Genomic DNA, 25,725 nt, shown 5'->3' with positions numbered 1-25,725 from the left:
AAGGATGAGAACTAAAATAAATAAAATAAAGGAAACAATATTACTTTAAGGATGAGAACTAAAATAAATGAAACCAGAGGTATCCACTTATTAGTTTGCTAAACATTGGGTGGGAACTTGTCGTTTGCTCATAATAGTACTGGGCAAGGATTTCTTCACTTTCTGGGCTGCACATTCACAAATATCATCTTCTGCTTTTGTGGGAAAAAAGAAAATCCAGTAAATTTTCTAAAAATAAAATAGTTAAAATGTTTAATCTTTTAAGAATAATATTGTCAGAAATGGTTTCGCTGCAATATATCTCTGTAACAGTATACTTCTGTAACGATACATCAACGTAAACAACGTAAGATTACAAACTCATTAGAGGAAACCAATGAACTAAAACATAAAACTTGTTCAAGTACTCATACAACGCGGCAGTGTAGCTAGAGCAACTAAAGCAAACTTCATAATTTAATACCCTGAGTAAAATAGTTACAGTATAAAAGTTTCAGGTAGGAAATGTATTCCACCAAAATATTAGATTATTTTGAGACAATTTGGACCATGTTCTCAGGAAATTTTTCAAACCATGTACCAGACAAACTAGTTTTTCTTTCTACATGAAGATTACCTTGATCACGTACAAGGAAATTGCACAATGCTGTAAAATCTGGCAATGTAACAACAACATTGTCCCTAGTTCGAGCAGCATCCGATTCTCTTTAGAATGGAAGCTTCCTCTTTGACGTTTATCGTCTCTCCTTTTGATGGAAGTGTGGAAGCAGGTCCATCGCTGCCTGCCTCAACTGCCCTCTTGCTAACAACCTTGTATATCTGATTAATAACTTCTATAAAAGCATTTTCCACATTGGTTGCTTCTAATGCTGATGTTTCCATGAAATATACAGACTCCTTCTCAGCAAAAGCTTTACCATCCTCAATAGAGACGGCTACAAGGTGTCGAAGATCTGACTTGTTGCCGATCAGCATGACAACAATATTGGGGTCAGTGTGCTCTCTCAACTCCTTCAACCACCTCCCAACATTCCCAAAGGTGGAAACTTGTGTTACATCATATACAAGCAAAGCCCCAACAGCACCACGGTAATAAGCACTTGTAATGGCACGGTACCTATATGAACAAAGAAGCAAACTGAGAGGTTGGAAACTTGTGTATTATTTTTATTTAAAGACCCCAGCTCCTTTAATTAATGCTTGCATAGTACTAAAACAGCCAAGTGATTAAAGATATCACTGTGACAACCATTACCAATTAAAAATTAGGTCATGAAATGGAGCATTATGATGACATCTCTACGCACTGTAGATAATCATAATAAAAAATATTACAAAAACTATGCAAGAAAATAAGAGAAAACTATTATAGCAATTGTCAATATCAAACACCAAGTACAGGATGCCATGATATTAGAGAGCTAACCAAGATGGTTGTATGTGCAAGCCATGTGCTAAAAAATAATTACATAAGCAGGGCAAGAAACCAAGTCCTCATTGGTTCTTAAATTAATCATTGACAACACTTTCCACTTCAAGAGAGTATCCCAAGCTATCTATTGCCCAAGAGAAACAGCATCTGCACTTAATGGTGTTCATTAATTCATGCATTCTCATAGAAACCAATAACAATGATTATATGCATAAACTTATAATGTTATAAGAGGAAAGCTAAGAGTATTGCACATGTTTTCACAGAGTACATAATTAAAAGAAATAAACAAAAACAAGAGAAGAAGAGTCCTACAGAGTTTCACACTTCAGCAAGGTGAAGTTCAGACTGAAGAAATTCTGATTCTTTTTCTAAAGACATCTGCTTTATGGATAACAAGTAGAATTCTTTCCAATACTGCATTCCACAAAATCTTACAATCAGACACTTCATTGGGGTAAAAACAACTAGACATTTCTTTTCTCATTTTTCTTAGGTTCTCTATATAACATTACGCTCGCAATGTTAACAAATTGTGACTCCATGTAAGACAGGCAAGACTATCTCTGGACACTTATTTTACTAGATTTCGAAGCATGTCACAGACAACTCTAGAGTTGAAAATGCATTAATGATCATTGACAGTAGCGTCCACCACTGATATCCACTCTGAAACTCCAACTTCACAGTAATTATGAAACACAACCAAACACTTTGCCCAACCAATGGAAAACAAGTATAGATATGCCAAATTGTCTTTCAATGATTCTTCCTATTTCAAAAGTTTACCAGCAACATACAAGGAAATGTTCCAGCCATCTGGATTGGGAAAAACCCCAACAACCCGGAGCAACTCATAGTAAAGAAAATTGAGGCTTTATGTCTCTGTGCAAAAGGAACATGTAGCGGCATGCATATAGCTTAATCAGAATGAAATGCCACAGCCCATATCATCAATAATAAGAAATCCATGTAAACCAAAAATCTGCGGGTATATCAATGAGGTTGTCAAAATCATCACTTGACAACCAACAGTAGGCGACTATTTTGTGACTCACTGCCAGCTGCGAGCTCCATGTAAGACATTTCAACCATTTAAATCCATAGGAAAGTATGAGCATACAAATCAAATATTGATTTTTTTAATAGCACAAACACAAGTTCCTTCAAACAGAAGAAAAACAAACAAGTGGAAATACCAGGATCCTTGAACCGAAATCCAAATCACTTCAGAAAGCAAACAACAAACAACTCCCAAAAAAAGGAAAAAAACAACTAAAAATCCAGAAACCCATAATATTCCAGATAACATAACTAAATTTTTTCATCTCAATAACGAAAATATGAAGAAAAAGAAAATCAGCACAGATCCTTGAATTCCAGGTTCCAAAGCAAACGTATCGAAACGCATAACAAAAAATTTGCAGCTAAACAAAGAAAACTTCACAAACCCATCAAGCTATAGACAACAATATCAAAACCCAATTCAAGTTGTAGACAAAAATATCAAAACCCAATTCATAAACAAAAACACCAAATTTAAGCAAAAAGCTTAAAACTTTAAAGGAAAGAAACCATAAAAAGGTCACCTTTCTTGGCCAGCAGTGTCCCAAATCTGAGCCTTGACGACCTTACCATCGATATTCAAACTTTTGGTAGCAAACTCAACACCAATAGTAGACTTAGACTCGAGATTAAACTCGTTTTTGGTAAACCGGGAAAGCAAGTTGGACTTACCCACACCTGAATCACCAATCAAAACCAGCTTGAACAAGTAATCATACTCATCATCAGGCCTGTACCCAGACATATTAATATTATACACAGAAGAGTTGTGAAGAGACAGGAGTTTTGTTGTTCTTGTTGTGTCAGTTATATAAAGAAAAGTGTTTGAGACTATAAACTAAAGCGGTGAAAGAGATATGGCTCGAAGTTTCATGTAAGAGTCTGAAAGTGAAACTTTTCCCAGCTTTTATTTCGTTTTGGAGTGAAAACTTTGCCTGGTTTTGACAAGAATCTAGGAACCCAACAGGTTTTGCCTAAACTTATGACACTGTTTAACTTCCTTGGTCCCAACCAACTCAAGCTAGAAAGCTACCAAATCTCTATTATTAGTTTCAAACTCCCCTTATTCCCCATCTGTTCTTTCTTTCTTCTTCTTTTTTTACACTATAATTAAAAATATATAATAATGTTATATTTCAAAATAATGAATTTAGTGCTACTGTTAATTCTTAGCATAGAGATTATCAAAATCCCTATGCTGAATGAATGATATGCCCGTACGAGAATGTATTGTGAAAACATGGACTTTTGGGTATTTTCCCCTATTTAAGAATATCAAAAAATTAATTCTAAATATACTATTATTTTCTTTTGAGAAAATAGAAATAACAATGTATTAGAATCATTGATAATCAGAGAAAATATTTAAAATTAAGCTTATTTGTTTAATTACTTTATACATATATGAAATCTTTCTGTTATGCGGGGTGCAGAAAGTTCCCTTTCTGTTATTCCTTAATTTATTTTTGTTCTGTGTTTCTTGCAACAAGCAGGGCCCTTGATTTATTTATGCACAATAAATGCAGAATCTGATTCCAACTGTTGTTAACTATATTTTTCCGAAGGAGGTACATAATTTTCCTCTTTTCTCTCAGTTTTTGCTTCTTTCCCCCAATCCGTTCTTTCTCATTGTTGCAGATTTTGACTAGTCATAAAAGGATGACTATGAAAGCAATCATATTGATTCTTCTTCCAATTAAGTTATAAGCAGATAGAAAAGAAATTGGAAGCATATCAGGCTTCTTAAAATAAACCAATGTGTTCTGGGCTTAGGCCCCTTTTTTCACCAAAAAAAAAAAAAAAAAAAAAAACCAATGTGTTCACTGTTCAAGGAGGTTACACCACACAATATCCAAGTAGTTTTGTACTGTACAATAAATCAGAGACTTAACGTATTTCTTCTACACTTAAAAGATGAATTTACCAGAAAAAAGTCATCTTGGATTAGGAAGTATAGATTCCACAGGTGGAAGTGGGGCAGAAACATGGATGGTGATTTGCAGAAGGAGCATATGGCAATGGCAATACATGACCATGCTTGATGTTTTCATCTACCTTCAATATTACTCCCTCAAAGATTCAAGAACTTTCATCACAGTTGACATGGATGGCCGGTGTGTTACTAGGATCATCCTGTAAACAACAGGCTCCAATTTTCATAATTCTTACCATTTCTTCTCTATGATTTTGCATTTCTCATCTTTATCTGAATTGTGCATAATGTCAGTCGCCCTTCCTCTTGTCTTATCCTGCACCAATTTTAAGTAAACGAAAGGTAGACATACTCGGACCGCCAACTATCCAAAGTTATCCGTACCTAACAACGCATTAAACAAACTATATTACGCTTTGGCCGGCACACAATTGCGTCTATGTTGCCTGTCAGTTCACAATCTTAAAAGAGATTCAATGCGATATAAAGTTTTATCAAATATTTTTTTAAAGAGTAAAGGACATGTTCCCACCCAAAGGTTAGTGAAATGGCAGGTTTTTGCCCTTGATTTTATTTATTTCAAATTCTCACCCTTAAATTAACTTTGTTAGTAAATTTTAACTTTGGCACAGATGTAGAGGATTCTATTACTATACTACCCTTCACTTTTGATTTCACCACCATCTAGCCCCCACCACCACCTTTCAACACCACGATCGAAATCCAAAGTCACCACCACCACCATCATCGCTATCCCTCTAAACCCTAAAGTCACCCAGCCGCCACCACCAAACAACCACTCAAATTCAACCACAAACCCACCCAAAAACCGACACAAACTCAACTACAAACCTGCCTACAAACCTAACCAAAAACAACCACAAACACATTGGAACATTCCCTCTGCTTTTTAATTTGCTTGCACTTGATCGTCAAAACCCTACTCTCATTTCATTTCATACAACCTAGATTATTAATTACACCACCTAATTGATTAAACAAAGAAAAATGAAAAAGTTAAGTGATGTGAAATTACAACCGTAGGCAGGGGGTAACAATGATTATGGTTTGTGGTGGGTTTCTAAGGGACGACGGCGGCAGCTTGCAGTGGGTTCGTACAAAGCGACAACGGTCTAGGGGAGCGAGGTATGCTAGCGATTTGGGGTAGATGGGTGGTGGCCTCAACATGATGGTCTTACGATAGCCAAATCAAGTTACCTTGGAGCCTATTCCGAGCAGGGAGAAGAGGGAAGAAGAAAGAAAGTAGGAGGAAGAGAAGAAGAAAGAAAAAAGGAAAAAAGGAGAAGAAGAAGAATGGGTAGGAGAAAAAGAAGAGGCGACAATGTTAAACCATAAAAAGGTCACCTTTCTTGGCCAGCAGTGTCCCAAATCTGAGCCTTGACGACCTTACCATCGATATTCAAACTTTTGGTAGCAAACTCAACACCAATAGTAGACTTAGACTCGAGATTAAACTCGTTTTTGGTAAACCGGGAAAGCAAGTTGGACTTACCCACACCTGAATCACCAATCAAAACCAGCTTGAACAAGTAATCATACTCATCATCAGGCCTGTACCCAGACATATTAATATTATACACAGAAGAGTTGTGAAGAGACAGGAGTTTTGTTGTTCTTGTTGTGTCAGTTATATAAAGAAAAGTGTTTGAGACTATAAACTAAAGCGGTGAAAGAGATATGGCTCGAAGTTTCATGTAAGAGTCTGAAAGTGAAACTTTTCCCAGCTTTTATTTCGTTTTGGAGTGAAAACTTTGCCTGGTTTTGACAAGAATCTAGGAACCCAACAGGTTTTGCCTAAACTTATGACACTGTTTAACTTCCTTGGTCCCAACCAACTCAAGCTAGAAAGCTACCAAATCTCTATTATTAGTTTCAAACTCCCCTTATTCCCCATCTGTTCTTTCTTTCTTCTTCTTTTTTTACACTATAATTAAAAATATATAATAATGTTATATTTCAAAATAATGAATTTAGTGCTACTGTTAATTCTTAGCATAGAGATTATCAAAATCCCTATGCTGAATGAATGATATGCCCGTACGAGAATGTATTGTGAAAACATGGACTTTTGGGTATTTTCCCCTATTTAAGAATATCAAAAAATTAATTCTAAATATACTATTATTTTCTTTTGAGAAAATAGAAATAACAATGTATTAGAATCATTGATAATCAGAGAAAATATTTAAAATTAAGCTTATTTGTTTAATTACTTTATACATATATGAAATCTTTCTGTTATGCGGGGTGCAGAAAGTTCCCTTTCTGTTATTCCTTAATTTATTTTTGTTCTGTGTTTCTTGCAACAAGCAGGGCCCTTGATTTATTTATGCACAATAAATGCAGAATCTGATTCCAACTGTTGTTAACTATATTTTTCCGAAGGAGGTACATAATTTTCCTCTTTTCTCTCAGTTTTTGCTTCTTTCCCCCAATCCGTTCTTTCTCATTGTTGCAGATTTTGACTAGTCATAAAAGGATGACTATGAAAGCAATCATATTGATTCTTCTTCCAATTAAGTTATAAGCAGATAGAAAAGAAATTGGAAGCATATCAGGCTTCTTAAAATAAACCAATGTGTTCTGGGCTTAGGCCCCTTTTTTCACCAAAAAAAAAAAAAAAAAAAAAAACCAATGTGTTCACTGTTCAAGGAGGTTACACCACACAATATCCAAGTAGTTTTGTACTGTACAATAAATCAGAGACTTAACGTATTTCTTCTACACTTAAAAGATGAATTTACCAGAAAAAAGTCATCTTGGATTAGGAAGTATAGATTCCACAGGTGGAAGTGGGGCAGAAACATGGATGGTGATTTGCAGAAGGAGCATATGGCAATGGCAATACATGACCATGCTTGATGTTTTCATCTACCTTCAATATTACTCCCTCAAAGATTCAAGAACTTTCATCACAGTTGACATGGATGGCCGGTGTGTTACTAGGATCATCCTGTAAACAACAGGCTCCAATTTTCATAATTCTTACCATTTCTTCTCTATGATTTTGCATTTCTCATCTTTATCTGAATTGTGCATAATGTCAGTCGCCCTTCCTCTTGTCTTATCCTGCACCAATTTTAAGTAAACGAAAGGTAGACATACTCGGACCGCCAACTATCCAAAGTTATCCGTACCTAACAACGCATTAAACAAACTATATTACGTTTTGGCCGGCACACAATTGCGTCTATGTTGCCTGTCAGTTCACAATCTTAAAAGAGATTCAATGCGATATAAAGTTTTATCAAATATTTTTTTAAAGAGTAAAGGACATGTTCCCACCCAAAGGTTAGTGAAATGGCAGGTTTTTGCCCTTGATTTTATTTATTTCAAATTCTCACCCTTAAATTAACTTTGTTAGTAAATTTTAACTTTGGCACAGATGTAGAGGATTCTATTACTATACTACCCTTCACTTTTGATTTCACCACCATCTAGCCCCCACCACCACCTTTCAACACCACGATCGAAATCCAAAGTCACCACCACCACCATCATCGCTATCCCTCTAAACCCTAAAGTCACCCAGCCGCCACCACCAAACAACCACTCAAATTCAACCACAAACCCACCCAAAAACCGACACAAACTCAACTACAAACCTGCCTACAAACCTAACCAAAAACAACCACAAACACATTGGAACATTCCCTCTGCTTTTTAATTTGCTTGCACTTGATCGTCAAAACCCTACTCTCATTTCATTTCATACAACCTAGATTATTAATTACACCACCTAATTGATTAAACAAAGAAAAATGAAAAAGTTAAGTGATGTGAAATTACAACCGTAGGCAGGGGGTAACAATGATTATGGTTTGTGGTGGGTTTCTAAGGGACGACGGCGGCAGCTTGCAGTGGGTTCGTACAAAGCGACAACGGTCTAGGGGAGCGAGGTATGCTAGCGATTTGGGGTAGATGGGTGGTGGCCTCAACATGATGGTCTTACGATAGCCAAATCAAGTTACCTTGGAGCCTATTCCGAGCAGGGAGAAGAGGGAAGAAGAAAGAAAGTAGGAGGAAGAGAAGAAGAAAGAAAAAAGGAAAAAAGGAGAAGAAGAAGAATGGGTAGGAGAAAAAGAAGAGGCGACAATGGTAGGAGGAAGAGGGAAGAAGAAAAGTGGGTTGAGACGACTGTTGGGTTCAATGACTATTTTACCTTTTTACTATCATATTAAATAATTGTCTATTAATTTACGGGTGGGAATCTAGAATAAATAAAACCACGGTGAAAACTTGCCATTTCACTAATCTTTGGGTGGGAACATGTCATTTACTCTTTTTTTAAATAATTTATGGTTAGTTTTAAAATGAGGCTTAAGAAATAATTTCCTTTTTATAATATGAAATAATCAAATTAAACCCTTACTTATTTCACCGCACCCGGCTCCTCCTACCCCTTTCTTTCATAGCGTCACCCCACCCCATCTTCATAGTTGTGACACCACCTGAACCCAAGTCGAGTCTTTGCCGCGCCTTACCCACTCAGTTTGCACCGCGTAACGCCTCTCCTCACCCACCCCTCCCCAACACATCATAGTTGTCAAATTATGTATCGTATCGTGTATTGAAAACTTAATTTTTTGAATCATGTATTACGTATCGTATCGTAGGATACGCTTTTTTCAAAAAAATAATAAAATCAAAAATAAAAAATTTCTAAAAATTAATATCATCCCCAAAATTAATTAAAGAATTTTGTGATATTATTAACTTTAAATTATGGTATTACATAATCAAAATTAATCATAAAATTCTCTCAACCATTCATATCATTTCCAAGATCAATGTCAATATCTATATCTCCACTTGTATTATTATTATCATGCAAAATGAGCAACACATGTTCCTTTTCACTTTTTCCATGCAAAATGGGTAAATTTGGACAGGTTTTAGTGAACTGGGTTGGGTGACCCGATTCTGACCTGAAATTTTTGTTGAGCCTTTGGCTCAAATTAATAAAGTCAGTATCGATATTTGTAAGGATACGAACAGATACGTATCATATCGTAGAATACATATCAATGTATCGAAAGATTTAGGATACACTCTCTAATACGTATCGTTGGCGACCTGTATCGAATCGTATCGTATGATACATACCGAGTATTGTAGGATACTAATAACCATGCAACCCATACCTTGTTGCCCCCACGCCATCGCGCGCTGACCAGGCCCCCTCCCCCACCGCTTTGCTGTGTTGGTTTGCTTATGTCTGTGGGTACGGTAGGGTAGGGAAACGGTGGAGGCAGTGGGTTGTAGGCCGGAATGGTAAGGGGTACTGGACTTTGGGATGTTCGGGCATTGAAGTCAATTTCTGCAAAAGCTTTTTCCACATTGGCTGCATTGAATGCTGATGTTTCCATGAAATATAGGGACTCCCCCTCAGCAAATCTTTACCCTCAGTCAAGATAGCCACATGTTGTCCAAGATCTGACTTGTTGCCGATCAGCATAATGACTATGTTGGAGTCAGCTTGATCCCTCAACTCCTTCAACCACCTCCCAACATTCTCAAATGTGGAACGTTGTGTTACATCATATACAAGTAGAGCACCAACAGCACGTCCATAATTACTGCTTGGCGTGGCATTGTACCTACAATAACAAAGCGCCAAACTGAAAAGGTTGAAATGGCAGTGATTAAAGATATCACTGTGACAACCACAGGCAATTAAAAGTTAGATCATGAAATGGAGCATTATCATAAAAACAAATCATTACAGAAACTATACACAAGAAAATAAGAGTTATATGATAGCAATTGTCAATATTTAACACCAAAGGTAGGATGTCATGATATTGGATAGCTAAACAAGAGTGTTCTATGCGCAAGAAATGTGCTAAAGCTAAACAATGATTATAATATTCCATAACGTAACTAAAACTCCAGAAACCCATAATATTCCAGATATCATAACTAAAACTCTTCATCTCAATATCGAAAATATGGAAGAAAAAAAAAAAATCAGTACAAGTCTCCATAATGTAAAAATTACAACTTAACAAGGAAACTAACAAACTTTCTTTACTTCACAACCCGTCAAGCTGTAGACAAAAATATCAAAACACAATTCATAAAGAGAAACACCAAATTTCAGTAAAAAGCTCAAAACTTGAAAGGAAAGAAACCAAAAAAATGTCACCTTTCTCGGCCAGCAGTGTCCCAAATCTGAGCCTTGATGACCTTACCATCATTAAACTCTTGCTAGGAAGCTCAGAACTAATAGAGTCCTAGGATCAAGAAAAGAAAAAGATTTGCAAGTTGCGAAACTTTCTCAAGAACCAAACAGAAATTTCAGAAAAGAAAGTGAGAGAGAGAAAATGTTGGATCTTTCCAGAACTAAAGTTTATTTTTTATTTGCTTAACTTCTACAACTGAATATTAAATTTCTTTTATACAAGCATCAGTCCACGTTGGCCATCCTTTACAAAATAACATCTCCACCGTTGATCATTCTTCTAGCGTCTCCACCATTGATCAATTGTAAAACTCCGGTTGCCTTGGAATACTCTAACATCCTCCCTCAAGCCAAGCAATAAAACTTTACTGCTGCAGCTTACCAATATAACTACAACTACCTTGTAATACTCTACATCCTCCCCAATGTTCTGAAAATCGGATCGGACCACCCGGTCGGACTGGTTCGACCGACAACCGATGGCAAATCCGGTCCAGTATTTATAAAAAATCACTATTTTGATTTAAATTGGATTAGACCGCGGTTGGACCGTCGGAATAGTGCCGAATCGCGGTCCAATCAAGGTCCAATCGCAGCTAAACCCCGTCGGATTCCGACATCTTTTGACGGAGAAAACACCCTCATTCGATGGACGACATCTCCACGACCAAACCCATCCATTTTCAGTCGCCGTCGTCCAGCCTACGTTGATCACAGTCCACCTAAAATTCACGCGACGTCGGATTTCTTTTGTTGATTCTGGCGAGTTCCGACGCCGATAGAACTCCCTAGCACCACCATCAGAGTCGTCGGAACCTACACATCAAAAGCCCCAAGATTCCAGCTTCGATTGGCCGTCGATCGTCACTGCCGCCACCACTCACCAGAATCTTCGCGTGACAGGGGTGTTTTAGATAGATTTCAAACCTTAAGGGAGTATTATAGGGGTGTTTTTGATGAATTTCAAACCTTCAGGGACTAAAATTTTTTTACAAATTACGGTCCAACCGACCGATCCAACCGGTCAAACCAAAAACCGGACCCTTGAATGGGTCATTATCCGGTCCGGTTTTTAGAACATTGATCCTCCCTCAGACGTGGCTACACCGCCATAGTTGATGTCAATATGTTTTCTGCACAGACTCAAACTACATTTTTCTGCACAAACTCAATCTGCATTTTTCTTTACAAATTCAAACTGCATTTTTCTGCACAAACTCAATCTGCATTTTTCTACACAAATTCAAGCTGCATTTTTTCTGCATTTTTCTATACTCCAGCAACTCATCAGTAGCTTGTTTCATCACCAGTCTTACCATCTTTCTTTACCTCATTCTCTAGTCCTTCGCTGAGCTTGCTTGAGTTAACATCCTCCCTCAAGCGAAGCAGAGAAGTCAGCTGAAGCTTGGTACACAATAACTAAAACGTGGTACTAGGAATAGGTTTTGTAAGTAAGTCAGCAATTTGATACTTAGATGCAATATATTGGACTGCCAATCGTTTGGAAGCAACCAAGTCACGAACATAGTGCACATCAATTTCTATGTGCTTAGTAGGGGCATGAAATGCAGGATTTGCAGCTACGGCACCTGCGCTTTTGTTGTCACACCATAGAACTGATTTAAAGGGCACTGAGATCTTCAACTCCTGAAGCAGCTGTTGTATCCAAATGATTTCAGTAGAGGCTTGAGCAAGAGCTCGATATTCTGCCTCTGTGGAACTTAAGGTCACCACTTTTTGTTTCCTGGAGGACCAGCTGATCAGGTTTCCAGCAAGGAAAATACAAAAACCACTAGTGGATTTTCTGTCATCTAAATCATTTGCCCAATCAGCATCAGCAAAACCTTCAATTATCATATTTGATGAGGGCTTAAACACAATGTCATAATCCAAAGTGCCTTTTATGTAATGAAGGAGCTGTTCAATGTGTAACAGAGGGATTTTGAAGAAACTGGCTTAACCTGTTCGCTGCAAAAGACAAATCTGGGCTAGACATGGTTAAGTATTGTAGACCTCCAACTAAGCTTTTGCATAAAGTGGGATTATCAAACAATGGACTGTATCTCTAGTGAGCTTGGTGCTTGCAGCCATAGGAGTAGAACTGCGATTTGCATCATACATCCTAGCTCTATTAAGTAGATAAGCCGCATATTTTGACTGAGTTAATGAAGTGCCCGCTGAAGTTTTCACTATTTCAAAACCAAGAAAGTAACTCAACTCACCCAGGTCTTTTAGAGCAAAAGTTTGATGCAATTCTTTAACCAAACTCTGGATGTATGAAAAGTTATTCCCTGTAATCAAAATGTCATCAACATATACCAGCAGGTAGACCACTTTTTCAACAGAGTAATGAATAAACAAACTATTGTCAGCAGATGAATTTTGAAAGTTTTGAGCAAATAAGGCTCCTTTAAGTGTTTCAAACCAGGCTCTAGGGGCTGTTTGAGTCCATATAGGGCCTTATTTAACTTAAACACATGAGCAGGTTTTGTGGAGTCAATAAAACCTGTAGGTTGTGTCATATACACCGTTTCAGCAAGGTCTCCATTCAAGAATGCATTGTTGATGCCAATCTGTTGTATCTTCCAATTGTAGTGAATAGCTAAAATAAGAATAACTCTGATAGTGCATGGTTTAACCACTAGAGCAAAGGTCTCGAAGTAGTTTATTCCAAGAGTTTTTGAAAGCCCTTGGCTACCAACCTAACTTTGTACCTCTGAATGGTACCATCGATGTTGTATTTAACCCTTAACACCCACTTATTGTCTACCAGAGTCATTTGTCTATCATATGGTACAAGTGTCCAGGCCTTATTTGCCATCAAGGCATCATATTCTGTTTTCATAGTAGAAAACCACTCTTTTGAGCTTAATGCATCATTAACGTTTGAAAGCTCACAAGTGGAGGTTGTGGTGGCAATAAATGTGTGAGTTTTGTTCAAACCAGTTGTTTTTGATCTGATAAGCATTGGATGAACATTTTTTGGTGAGTCTGACGTTGATGACAAATCTTTCTGATGTTCAGCAATGGGAAGTTGAACTTCTAGCTTTAAGTTAGGGAGTAGAGCACCATCAGATATAATTTGATATAGGCCTGGAGATGTACTGATTGAAGATGAATGCTTTGGCTCAGAATCTGAAGAGAAATCACTTGTACAAGCTGCTGATAGAGTTTCAGAAGCATTAACGTTACTGGTAACAGGTGCATCAGCAAAGTTTGAAATAGATTCTGAGAAAAATTGTGAATTTTGAGCACCAGGTATCTCACAGGGAATTTGCCATTTTTGACAAACATGATGCTCAGTTAATTTGTTGTTCAAACTCTGCTCCTTTGTACTGTCACATTGTATCTCTTTGGATCGAAAACTCCTTTCATCAAAATCAACATGTCTTGTAATATAGACTCTGCCTGTTTCACTTAAACATAAGTATCCTTTATGGGACACACTGTAACCTATGAAAATACAGGGTTAGTGTGATAATCCGTCTTGTGTGAGTTGTATAGCCTCAAGAATGGATAACACGGACAACCAAATACTTTTAAAAGGTTATAATCAGGTGTCTTATGAAACAATTTTTCAAAAGGAGACTGATATTGTAGAACAACAGTGGGCAGCCTATTGATCAGAAACACGGCAGTGTGAAAAGCATGCCACCAGAATTGGAAAGGTAGAGATGATTGCGCTAATAATGTTAACCCCATTTCTGTTATATGCCTATGCTTTCTTTCAACTTTGCCATTCTGTTGATGCACATGAGGACATGGGTGCCTGAATACAATGCCTTGCTTAGTTAGATAAGGCAGAAAAGTTCTAAATTCTCCTCCCCAATCTGTTTGCAGACACTTGATCTTTTTGTCTAATTGTTTTTCCACCAAAACATGGAATTGTGTAAATACCATAAAGGCATCAGACTTTTGTTTCAAAGGGTAAATCCATGAACATCGACTAAAGTCATCCAGAAAAACAAGATAATACTTGTAACCTTCTTTTGACACAACAGGTGCTGGTCCCCATAAATCAGCAAAGATCAATTCCAAAGGTTTTGTAGTTACTGTTTCAGAAGCATTGAAAGGCTGTCGATGCAATTTTCCATATTTTCAAGCAGAACAACATTGTAAGGATTCAGTAACATGAAATGTATTTTTATTGAAAACCTTGTTTACAACAGTTTGGAGAACTTTGTCATGTGGATGACCAAGCCTCATGTGCCACACCATTGGATCTAGCTCCTGTTTATTCTTAGAAACTACATTTGCGGAATACACTCCTTTTATTCTTGAACTACTATTATGCAGTAAAGACGAATTACATCCTGATAACACAGGTTTATTTATCCCAGCAACTATACTACTATCTTGCAGCCTTCAAGTATTACTCGCAGAAAGATATGTTGTCCAGGCTCCAACTTGATTGAAGTGTAGTTGATACAGTCCCTCTTTAAGTGTGCCTTGCAGTAGAGCTGCTTGTGTCACCTTGTCCTTAACAACACACAAGTCAGCAGAAAATTCAACTATAACTGCACTGTCTTGGGTAAGCTTTGATATACTTATCAAGTTCTTTGTAATTTCAGGCACTACCAACACCTTAGCTATTTTCAATTTCTTTAAAGGTAACAAGGTAGGAAAAGAAATGTCACCTGTATTAAGTGCTGTTCAAGCACTGACCACTTCCAACCTGAAGTTTTTCTGCTCCAGAGTAAGGACTGCTAAGAGTAAGATTTTGAGCAGTTGAGGTAATATGACTTGTTGCTCCAGAATCAAGATACCACTGAGGGTCTGCCACTGATATTGGTTGTGCAAAGTAAGACATAGGATTGGCAGTCTGAGAATGACTATCGACTTGTGACAAATTCGACTGAGGTTGGACAGGCAATGAATTGTTTCCTTTGAAATTGCATTTTTCTGCACAAACTCAATCTGCATTTTTCTACACAAATTCAAACTGCATTTTTTCTGCATTTTTCTATACTCCAGCAANAAATATTATGATAAAAATGTTTTTCTTCACTATATTTCTCATAGGTTTCTTTATTGTGATAAAATATTATGACAATATTTTTTTAGTTACTGTATATTCTCTTTGTCATACTTAATGTGATGTTTTATTATTTTGTCATAATACCTTTATTACTCATGACAAAATAAAATTTGATAAAATTAATTTTGTCACAATATAATATATTTATTGTAGTGATACCAAGAGATTGCAACTTTTTCACGCCCTTTAGCTATTGGTCATATATTTTATCATATGCCTTTTGTTGCTCAACATAGATATCAACAGTGTCATCCAAAACCTCACTCTTACCGTCTTCTTGATTCACGGTGAAGGCTAAAACATTTTCATCATCACCTGAATCATCATCATGACTCTCATTATGCTTACTCTCACTCAAAGTGGTAGCCATAGCCTTACCTTTCTTCTTTTTCAATATGTTAGCACACTTAGATTGTATGTGCCCAAAGCCCTCACATTCAAAACACTTGATACCTTTTTTTCTTTTCTTTATCTTTTGACAACTTCTTTGTAAAGGTACCAGGGGTTTGAAGGTCATAAGACTTTTTCACAAAAGGTTTTCGACCATAACCACTATTATGAGGCTTTTTTATGTTTTTCTTAAGAAAGCAAAATTCTTTATAAGTAAAGCACAATTTTCATCAACCAAAGAACTTAAATCACAATCATCAAAAGGATCAGAATCAACCTCATGTTTGAGAGCCAAACCTTTGCTCGGTTTTTGTTTATCCCAGCGTTGCAGATTTTGTTCATAGGTTTGAAGAGAGCCAATGAGTTCATCAATATCTATAGCGTCCACATCTCGGCATTCTTCAATGGTAGTGACCTTTGAATAAATCTCCGAGGCAAAGAGCAAAGCACTTTCCTAACAAGTTCAACATTAGTATATGTTCTTCCCAAAGCAAAACATTCATTAGTAATATCACACACTCTACCATAAAAATTAGTTATAGTCTCATCTTCTTCCATGTTCAGATTTTCAAAATCAGTGACAAGTCTTCTAAGCCTATTTCTTTTAATGGTACAGTGCCTTTATTCTTGACTTGAAGCCTATCCCAAGCATCTTTAGCAAGCTCACAATTAGCTATGACTTTCATTTGGTTCACATTAACAACATTAAAAAGGGCATGAATGGCTTTAGAGTTATAGTTTGCAAGAGTTAACTCATCAGCAGTCCAACTAGCAATTGGTTTTTGTTGGAGTTGCTGACTACTTTAGCATTAATGGATTACGCAGACGCATTCGGGGGTCTCGCTGACCGGTTAGTGGGCGGGGGCCTCCGATGAGCAGGTGGGGGTCGTAGGGGTAGCGCCCCTAGGCCTGTAGGCGGTTTGGGCCTTTTCATGTATAATCGTTGTAGGATTTCTTTAAGTCATTAATTCCTTATTGGGTATGGGCTTGGGAATAGGAATCCTTGTAAAATTAGGTTTTGTCACTTTAAACCTAGTATATAAACATATTTTTCTCTTATTATAAGTGTGATAGCAATCATAGGGTATTTCATTCATTGTAAATGAGAGAGGTGAGAAAGTATTGCAATGATATTGACTTAGTTGGACGTAGCCCATATTGGTTTAACCAGGGTAAATCGTGCGTGTTATTTTCTCTTTGTTTATTGTCTATGATTTGTTTTATTGTTATATTGGTTTCGTTGTTGTCTCTATTTCGTTTAGTTTTGGTCTAGACACTTCATTTTCAACAATAATCGGGGGTGTCCAACCATTTACAACCATGAATCAGACTCTTTCATCTATAGACTTAAGAAAAGCACGCATCCTAGGTCTCCATGTATAATAGTTAGGTCCTTCTAACAAAGGTGGTCTATGAGCAGATCCTCTTTCAATGAAGAAACCCATGACGAAAAACAATCAGACAAATGCTAACACAACAAACGGCAGTACACATGCAAACAAGCAATAAATCTAAAAAGAAAACGCAACACATAGTAGATTTTGTCCAACAACTAGACCACTCAGATGCACATGAAAACAATCAAAATGGGTAAGGATCAATTGAAGAAACTTATCATAACACATTCTGATACCACTTGTTAGGGAGAGAGTTGTAGATTTAACTCATTTTAGATTGTGGTTACCCATTTTAAGTGTAACGAAATCATTACCAAGTAGATTAAAACATTTCCAATTTGAACACATCAAACACAAGTGCGAAAAATAAAGAACACAACCATATACATGGTTCAGCTAAATCCACTTTTAGCCTACATCCATGGGACCTTGTCCAGATCAAAGCAAGCTACTAAGTTAAAAACAAATTACAAGATATAGTTCAAATTTGATTTTAACTACAATAAAGAGAACTCTCTGTTCTAATTACACTAAACACCACCCTTTGAATCTCTAATATCTTGTTGCTCAAAGGACTTAATCATGCTGGGAACACACCCGAAGAACACTTGAGCTATACCCGAGCTTCACACGCCAAATGTAATATACCATCTAGCTAGTAATTCTTTAAAAAATATATGATAAAATCCACTAAATAACTTTTGCAACCATATATACATAGAGGTATATAATGTAAAATCCGAAAATTATAATTTTACTTCATATAAATATATACATGATGCGTTGTAACTACAACATGCAATATGTAGCAAGTATACTAGTCGCACAAGTAATAGAGTGATGAGTAGAGTATCGTTCCCACGAGGATAGTGTTACTAAGTACCAAATTCTCTAGTTTAAGTCCTAATTGAAGCAACAATAAATTGGATTGATGGAAAATTAACAAACTAAATACAAATTAACAAAATAAAAATGAATGATAATGAAATTAAAGCAAAACCCAACAACTTAACTACTTAAACAATGCTAAAAAAATGCTAGGGTGTTGATTTCACCTAGATACGCTAATCCAAATCATAGAATCTATTACCCAAATTCTAATTNCTTACTTTCTCCTAATACTGATATAATTGTTATTTTGCTTTGATGAAATTTCATAGGCTTTCCTACGTGTTATGTGGAGAGTAGATAAATGAAAATAGATGATATATGGATATAGAGACATGATATAAATTGCTGATCTTAAATGATGTAATTAAAGTTGTCATACATGATTGCCTTAACTATTTGCAAGTTGTTTTAATCGATGAAACTACTAGTGATGAGATCTCGTAATTTGTTGGCTTCAACTATTTACAAGTTGTAATTGACGAAACAACTATATATGTTGATGTACAGATGGGACTCCTAATTTACGAGTTCTGGTAACCCATGTCTCGCATATATACAATGGTCTATCTACGACCTAATTATTTAACTTCGAGTGCTACTTTGGCTCAGCTATTTTGCCTTAATTATTTAATTATGAGTGCTACTTCAAGCTTGACTATATAATTATGAGTTGTAGTACCCAATGACTCAATTGTATATTTATGTTGATCCAAATCTTAAACGTAGTAGTGTCATCAAAGAAGAAAGGCCTATTAGTTTACAATTACGGTAGTCATCATAAATTATATATTGTTAATCACAAGATGTACTAGTCCATTTATTTGTATTTTAAACCTTGATTATGTTGATAAACAGATACAGGAAATTTTTTTTTTTTTTTTGGTTTAATTAATAAAGATTGGTTATATATTGAAAGGGTTATAAACCAACCCTAGGTTAATATTATCCATTGAGCTAATTTTTTCCTGAATAAATAATTATCAAATCTAGAGAAGTATTAAAACAAAATAAAAATTGATTGCGTCAAAGAAACATTAGGAAAAAAAAAAATGGTAAGAAGGAAAGCCTCAATGCTTTCAGAGTGTGAGTATGATCAGTAAGCCAAACTCACAAAAAATGGTTAAATTTGACAGCACAGGACAATTCCTCTGAATGTTAGACTTATAAATATTTACTCACTTTTAAGCTAGTTTAGCCCAGAAATTATTCATTTATTATTATTATGTTAATTTAGCAGTAGCATCGAATAAGTGATATACAAATATTTACTCTAATACTGATGTACTAATATAATATTAACCCTCATCTATTAACTTAGGTTTTAGGTGAATAGAGTCCTAGGATCAAGAAAAGAAAAAGATTTGAAAGTTGCGAAACTTTCTCAAGAACCAAACAAAAAATTTCAAAAAAGAAAGTGAGAGAGAGAGAGAGAGAGAATGTTGGATCTTTCCAGAACTAAAGTTTACTCTTTTATTTGCTTGACTTTTACAACTAAATATTAAATTTCTTTTATACAAGCACCAGTCCACGTTGGCCATCCTTTACAAAATAACATCTCTACCGTTGATCATTCTTCTAGCATCTCCACCATTGATCAATTGTAAAACTCCAGCTGCCTTGTAATACTCTAACACCTCCCTCAGACATGGCTACACCGCCATAGTTGATGTCAATATGTTTTCTGCACATACTCAAACTACATTTCTCTGCACAAACTCAATCTGCATTTTTCTTCACAAATTCAAGCTGCATTTTTCTATACTCCAGCTACTCATCAGTTTAGTAATACACCACAACACTATCATGAACTTCGTCAATCAAAACAGTTGCTTTTCATAACAACAATAACTACCATCTTTCTCCACCTCTTCAATACTGCAAACTGTTTCATCAATAGCTTGTTTCATCACCAGTCTTACCATCTTTCTCCACCTCATTCTTTAGTCCTTCGTTGAGCTTGCTTGAGTTAACGTCCTCCATCAAGTGAAGCAGAGAAGTCAGCTAAAGCTTGGTACACAATAACTGAAACCTGATACTAGGAAAAGGTTTTGTAAGTAAGTCAGCAGTTTGATACTCAGATGCAATATATTGGACTGCCAATTGTTTGGAAGCAACCAAATCACGAACATAGTGCACATCAATTTCTATGTGCTTAGTATGGGCATGAAATACAAGATTTGCAGCTAAGGCACCTGCGCTTTTGTTGTCACACCATAGAACTGATTTAAAGAGCATTGGGATCTTTTACTCCTGAAGCAGCTGTTGTATCCAAATGATTTCGGTAGAGGCTTGAGCAAGAGCTCGATATTCTGCCTCAATGGAACTTAAGGCCACCACTTTTTGTTTCTTGGAGGACCAGTTGATCAGGTTTCCAGCAAGGAAAATACAAAAACTATTGGTGGATTTTCTGTCATCTAAATCATTAGCCCAATCAGCGTTAGCAAAGCCTTCAATTATCAGATTTGACGAGGGCTTAAACACAATATCATAATCCAAAGTGCCTTTTATGTAACGAATGACCCTTTTACAAGCTGTCCAATGTGTAACTGAGAGATTTTGAAGAAATTGGCTTAACCTATTCGCTGCAAAAGACAAATCTGGTCTAGACACGGTTAAGCATTGTAGACCTCCAACTAAGCTTCTTTATAATGTGGGATTATCAAACAATGGACTGTTATCTCTAGTGAGCTTGTTGTTTGCTGCCATAGGAGTAGAATTGGGATTTGCATCAAACATCCTAGCTCTTTTAAGTAGATCAGTCGCATATTTTGACTGAGTTAATAAAGTGCCAGTTGAAGTTTTCACTCCTTCAAAACCAAGAAAGTAACTCAACTCACCCAAGTCTTTTAAAGCAAAAGTTTGATGTAATTCTTTAACCAAACTCTAGACGTATGAAAAACTATTCCCTGTAATCAAAATGTCATCAACATATACCAGTAGGTAGAACACTTTTTCAGTAGAGTAATGAATAAACAAACTATTATCAGTAGATGAATTTTGAAAGTTTTGAGCAAATATGGCTCATTTAAGTGTTTCAAACCAGGCTCTAAGGGCCTGTTTGAATCCATATAGGGCCTTAATTAAATTACACACATGAGTAGGTTTTGTGGAGTCAATAAATCCTTTAGGTTGTGTCATATACACCAGTCTCCATTCAAGAATGCATTGTTGATGTCAATCTGTTGTATCTTCCAGTTGTAGTGAGTAGCTAAAGTAAGAATAACTTTGATAGTGCATGGTTTAACCACTGGAGCAAAGGTCTCGACGTAGTTTACTCCAGGAGTTTGTTGAAAGCCCTTGGCTAACAACCTAGCTTTGTATCTCTGAATGGTACCATCGATGTTGTATTTAACCCTGAACACCCACTTATTGTCTACCAAAGTCATTTGTCTGTCATATGGTACAAGTGTCCAGGTCTTATTTGCCATCAAGGCATCATAGTCTATTTTCATAGCAGAAAGCCACTCTTTTGAGCTTAATGCATCATTAACGTTTGAAGGCTCACAAGTGGAGGTTGTGGTGGCAATAAATGTGTGAGTTTTGTTCAAACCAGTTGTTTTTTATCTGGTAAGCATTGGATGAACATTTTTTGGTGAGTCTGACGTTGATGACAAATTTTTCTGATGTTCAGCAATGGGAAGTTGAACTTTTAGCTTTAAGTTAGGGAGTAAAGCACTATCAAATATAATTTGATATAGGCCTGGAGGTGTACTGATTGAGGATAAATGCTTTGGCTCAGAATCTGAAGAGAAATCACTTGTACAAGCTGCTGATAGAGTTTCAGAAGCATTAACGTTACTGGTAACAGGTGCATCAGCAAAGTTTGAAATAGATTTTGAGAAAAATTGTGAATTTTGAGCACCAGGTATCTAACAAGGAATTTTCCATTTTTTACAAACATGATGCTTAGTTAATTTGTTGTTCAAACTCTGCTCTTTTGTACTGTCACATTGTATCTCTTTGGATGGAAAACTCCTTTCATCAAAATTAACATGTCTTCTAATTTAGACTCTACCTGTTTCACTTAAACATAGGTATCCTTTATGGGACACACTGTAACCTATGAAAATACAGGGTTTAGTGTGATAATCCATCTTGTGTGAGTTGTATGGCCTCAAAAATGGATAACACTGACAACCAAATACTTTTAAAAGGTTATAATCAGGTGTCTTATGAAACAATTTCTCAAAAGGAGACTGATATTGTAAAACAACAGTGGGCAGCCTATTGATCAGAAACACAGCAGTGTGAAAAGCATGCCACCAGAATTGGAAAGGTAGAGATGACCGAGCTAATAATGTCAACCCATTTCTGTTATATGCCTGTACTTTCTTTCAACTTTGCCATTCTATTGATGCACATGAGGACATGGGCGCCTGAATACAATGCCACGCTTAGTTAGATAAGGCAGAAAAGTTCTAAATTCTTCTCCCTAATCTGTTTGCAGACACTTGATCTTTGTATCTAATTATTTTTCCACCAAAACATGGAATTGTGTAAATATCACAAAGGCATCAGACTTCTGTTTCAAAGGGTAAATCCATGAATATCGACTAAAGTCATCCCGAAAAACAAGATAATACTTGCAACCTTCTTTTGACACAGCAGGTGCTAGTCCCTAAAAATCAACAAAGATCAATTCCAAAGGTTTTGTAGTTATTGTTTCAGAAGCATAGAAAGGTTGTTGATGCAATTTTCCATATTTGCAAGCAGAACAACATTGTAAGGATTCAGTAACATGAAATGTATTTTTATTAAAAACCTTGTTTACAACAGTTTGGAGAACTTTGTCATGTGGATGACCAATCCTCATGTGCCACACAATTGGATCGAGCTCCTGTTTATTCTTAGTAACTACATTTACAGAATACACTCCTTTTATTCCTGAATCACTATTATGCAATAAAGACGAATTACATCCTGATAACACAGGTTTATTTATCCCAGCAACTATACTACTATCTTGCAGTCTTGAAGTATTACTACTAGAAGCATATGTTTTCCAAGCTCCAACTTGATTAAAGGGCAGTTGATACAGTCCCTCTTTAAGTGTGCCTTGCAGTAGAGTTGCTTGTGTCACCTTGTCCTTAACAACGCACAAGTCAGCAGAAAATTCAACTATAACTGCATTGTCTTGAGTGAGCTTTCACATACTTATCAAGTTCTTTGTAATTTTAGGCACTACCAACACCTTAGCTATTTTCAATTTCTTTAAAGGTAACAAGGTAGGAAAAGAAATGTCACCTGTATGAGTGATGTTCAAGCACTGACCACTTCCAACCTGAAGTTTTTCTGCTCCAGAGTGAAGATTGCTAAGAGTGAGATTTTGAACAGTTGAGGTAATATGACTTGTTGCTCTAGAATCAAGATACCACTGAGGGTCTACTACTGGTATTGGCTGTGCAAAGTAAGACATAGGATTGGCAGCCTGAGAATGACTATCGACTTGTGACAAATTCGACTGAGGTTGAACAGGTAATGAATTGTTTCCTTTGAAATTATTAGGAGTACCAGAACTATGCTGCATATAGTGAGCTTGAGTGGTTTGATCTGACAACTCATCTTGAGAAAGTTGTATCATTTGCTGATATTGTGTTGAGGATTTGGATTTTGAGGACCTTGATATGATAAATCAAGTCTATGATAGCATTGTACAGCTTTATGTCCTGGCTTTCCATAGACTTGACAAAAAATTCTTGGTTTAAAGAAATTTTTGCCTCTTCCTTTACTTGAATTTGGATTCACTCTTCTTATATCTTGTGCCAACAAGGCATTATGATTGTACTGATGATCAGGAAAATAATTCTCACCAAAGGCATTATATAAAGGACTGAAAGCTTGAGCATTATAAGATGATAGATAGCTAAGTAAAGGTGATCCAGGATGAATGCCACGATAAGTACCACCAACAAAATTTTGTTTTTGTGCAAGTAGTGCTGAGTTCTCATGATAGATTCCATGCACATTGTTATATCTTTCTAGTCTAATTTCTGCTTCATGCTTATGAAGCAGAAGTTCTGTTTCTTGCAAGGTAAGATCATCACCTCTAGCTAACAAATGCACTGATTCAGCATCGGGACCCAGGCCATCTAAAATATAAGCTACCAATTCCCTAGTACTTAGATGCACTCCACTAGCTGACAATGAGTCTGCATAACCTTTCATTTTGAGTACATATTCGTTAATACTTAAGGACTCCTTTTTTGTATTTTGCAACAAGTTTCTCAAGTGCATAGTTTTGGCTTTGGATTCAGTAATAAAATGTTTCTCTAAGATTGTCTAGATTTCATATGAACTAGAACACTTAGCAACATGACTAAACATCGATTCAAAGATGGATGAGTACAACCAACACATGAGAAATTAATCAATTCTCTTCCACAGAAAACAGTCAGGGTTAGATTTTCTTACCACAACTCCTGTTTCAATATCTTTAATTGAAATAGTAGATTCAGGACAAGATTTTTCTCCATTCACAAATCCTTCAAGCTGAAAAGAGGTTAGCGCCGGTAGAACCTAAGATCTCTAGGAATTGTGGTTTTTCTCGCCTAATTTTACTGCTATAGTAGGTAAAGAAGTCGGAAAACTGAAGCTCTTTAATTGATCAGCATTCTTTCAGCATTCTTGATTGTGATTTCATCAGCCATACTTGAAAACTATTTGAAGAGATACTAAAATTATTTGTGATGCTAGTCAATTGGAAGCTCTGATATCATAATAGAGTCCTAGGATCAAGAAAAGAAAAAGATTTGAAAGTTGCAAAACTTTCTCAAGAACCGAACAAAAAATTTCAGAAAAGAAAGTGAGAGAGAGAGAGAGAGAGAGAGAAAATGTTGGATCTTTCTAGAACTAAAGTTTATTTTTTTATTTGCTTGACTTTTACAACTGAATATTAAATTTCTTTTATACAAGCATCAGTCCACGTTGGCCATCCTTACAAAATAACATCTCCACCGTTGATCATTCTTCTAGCATCTCCACCATTGATCAATTGTAAAACTCTAGCTGCCTTGTAATACTCTAACAGATTACAACTTAACAGGTATTAGAAAAAAAGGTCGAATCTCCATGTTCAACTTCATAAAGTTCTGTATCATTTTAAACTCTTTACTTTATTAAGTAATAAAAATATTTTAAATATCCTATGAGATCATATATTCCATGAAGCTATGATTGATTTATTGAATTGCAGTAGTAGCAAGAGTCCAGGCCAGGCACGCTTTATTATTCATCTTTATGAAAAAGTATGAAGAGTGGAGTCAGTTCTTTAATTTCTTCCCTTCAATCATGAATTTAATGAAGTGAGAAAGTGGAAGCTATTTCAGCCTGTTAAGATCTCTGTAAATTGAGTCTTAAAGCATATGAATGAGACTA

General features: G+C 36.2%; 1 protein-coding gene across 2 annotated transcripts; it reads right to left on the bottom strand.

The window, feature by feature from the left end:
• Window positions 1-438: 438 nt before the first annotated feature.
• LOC116113291 (ras-related protein Rab11D) lies at window positions 439-6,306 on the bottom strand. Of its 2 annotated transcripts, none has more exons than XM_031399435.1 (2): window positions 5,796-6,306; window positions 439-1,117 (listed from the first exon to the last, which is right to left on the bottom strand). In XM_031399435.1, exons 1-2 carry the CDS (start codon window positions 6,014-6,016, stop codon window positions 682-684), a joined length of 657 nt encoding a protein of 218 aa, XP_031255295.1. In that variant the 5' UTR covers window positions 6,017-6,306; the 3' UTR covers window positions 439-681. The 2 variants fall into 2 exon arrangements, with proteins under 2 accessions (XP_031255295.1, XP_031255294.1); XM_031399434.1 differs by lacking the exon at window positions 5,796-6,306 and adding an exon at window positions 3,022-3,532.
• Between the last annotated feature and the right edge of the window lie 19,419 nt (window positions 6,307-25,725).

This window comes from Pistacia vera, unplaced genomic scaffold (assembly GCF_008641045.1).
Source record: "Pistacia vera cultivar Batoury unplaced genomic scaffold, PisVer_v2 Contig678, whole genome shotgun sequence".
Lineage (NCBI taxonomy): Eukaryota > Viridiplantae > Streptophyta > Magnoliopsida > Sapindales > Anacardiaceae > Pistacia > Pistacia vera.
Note: the sequence above shows the minus strand (reverse complement) of the source record. Positions and strands in the feature narration are given on the sequence as shown.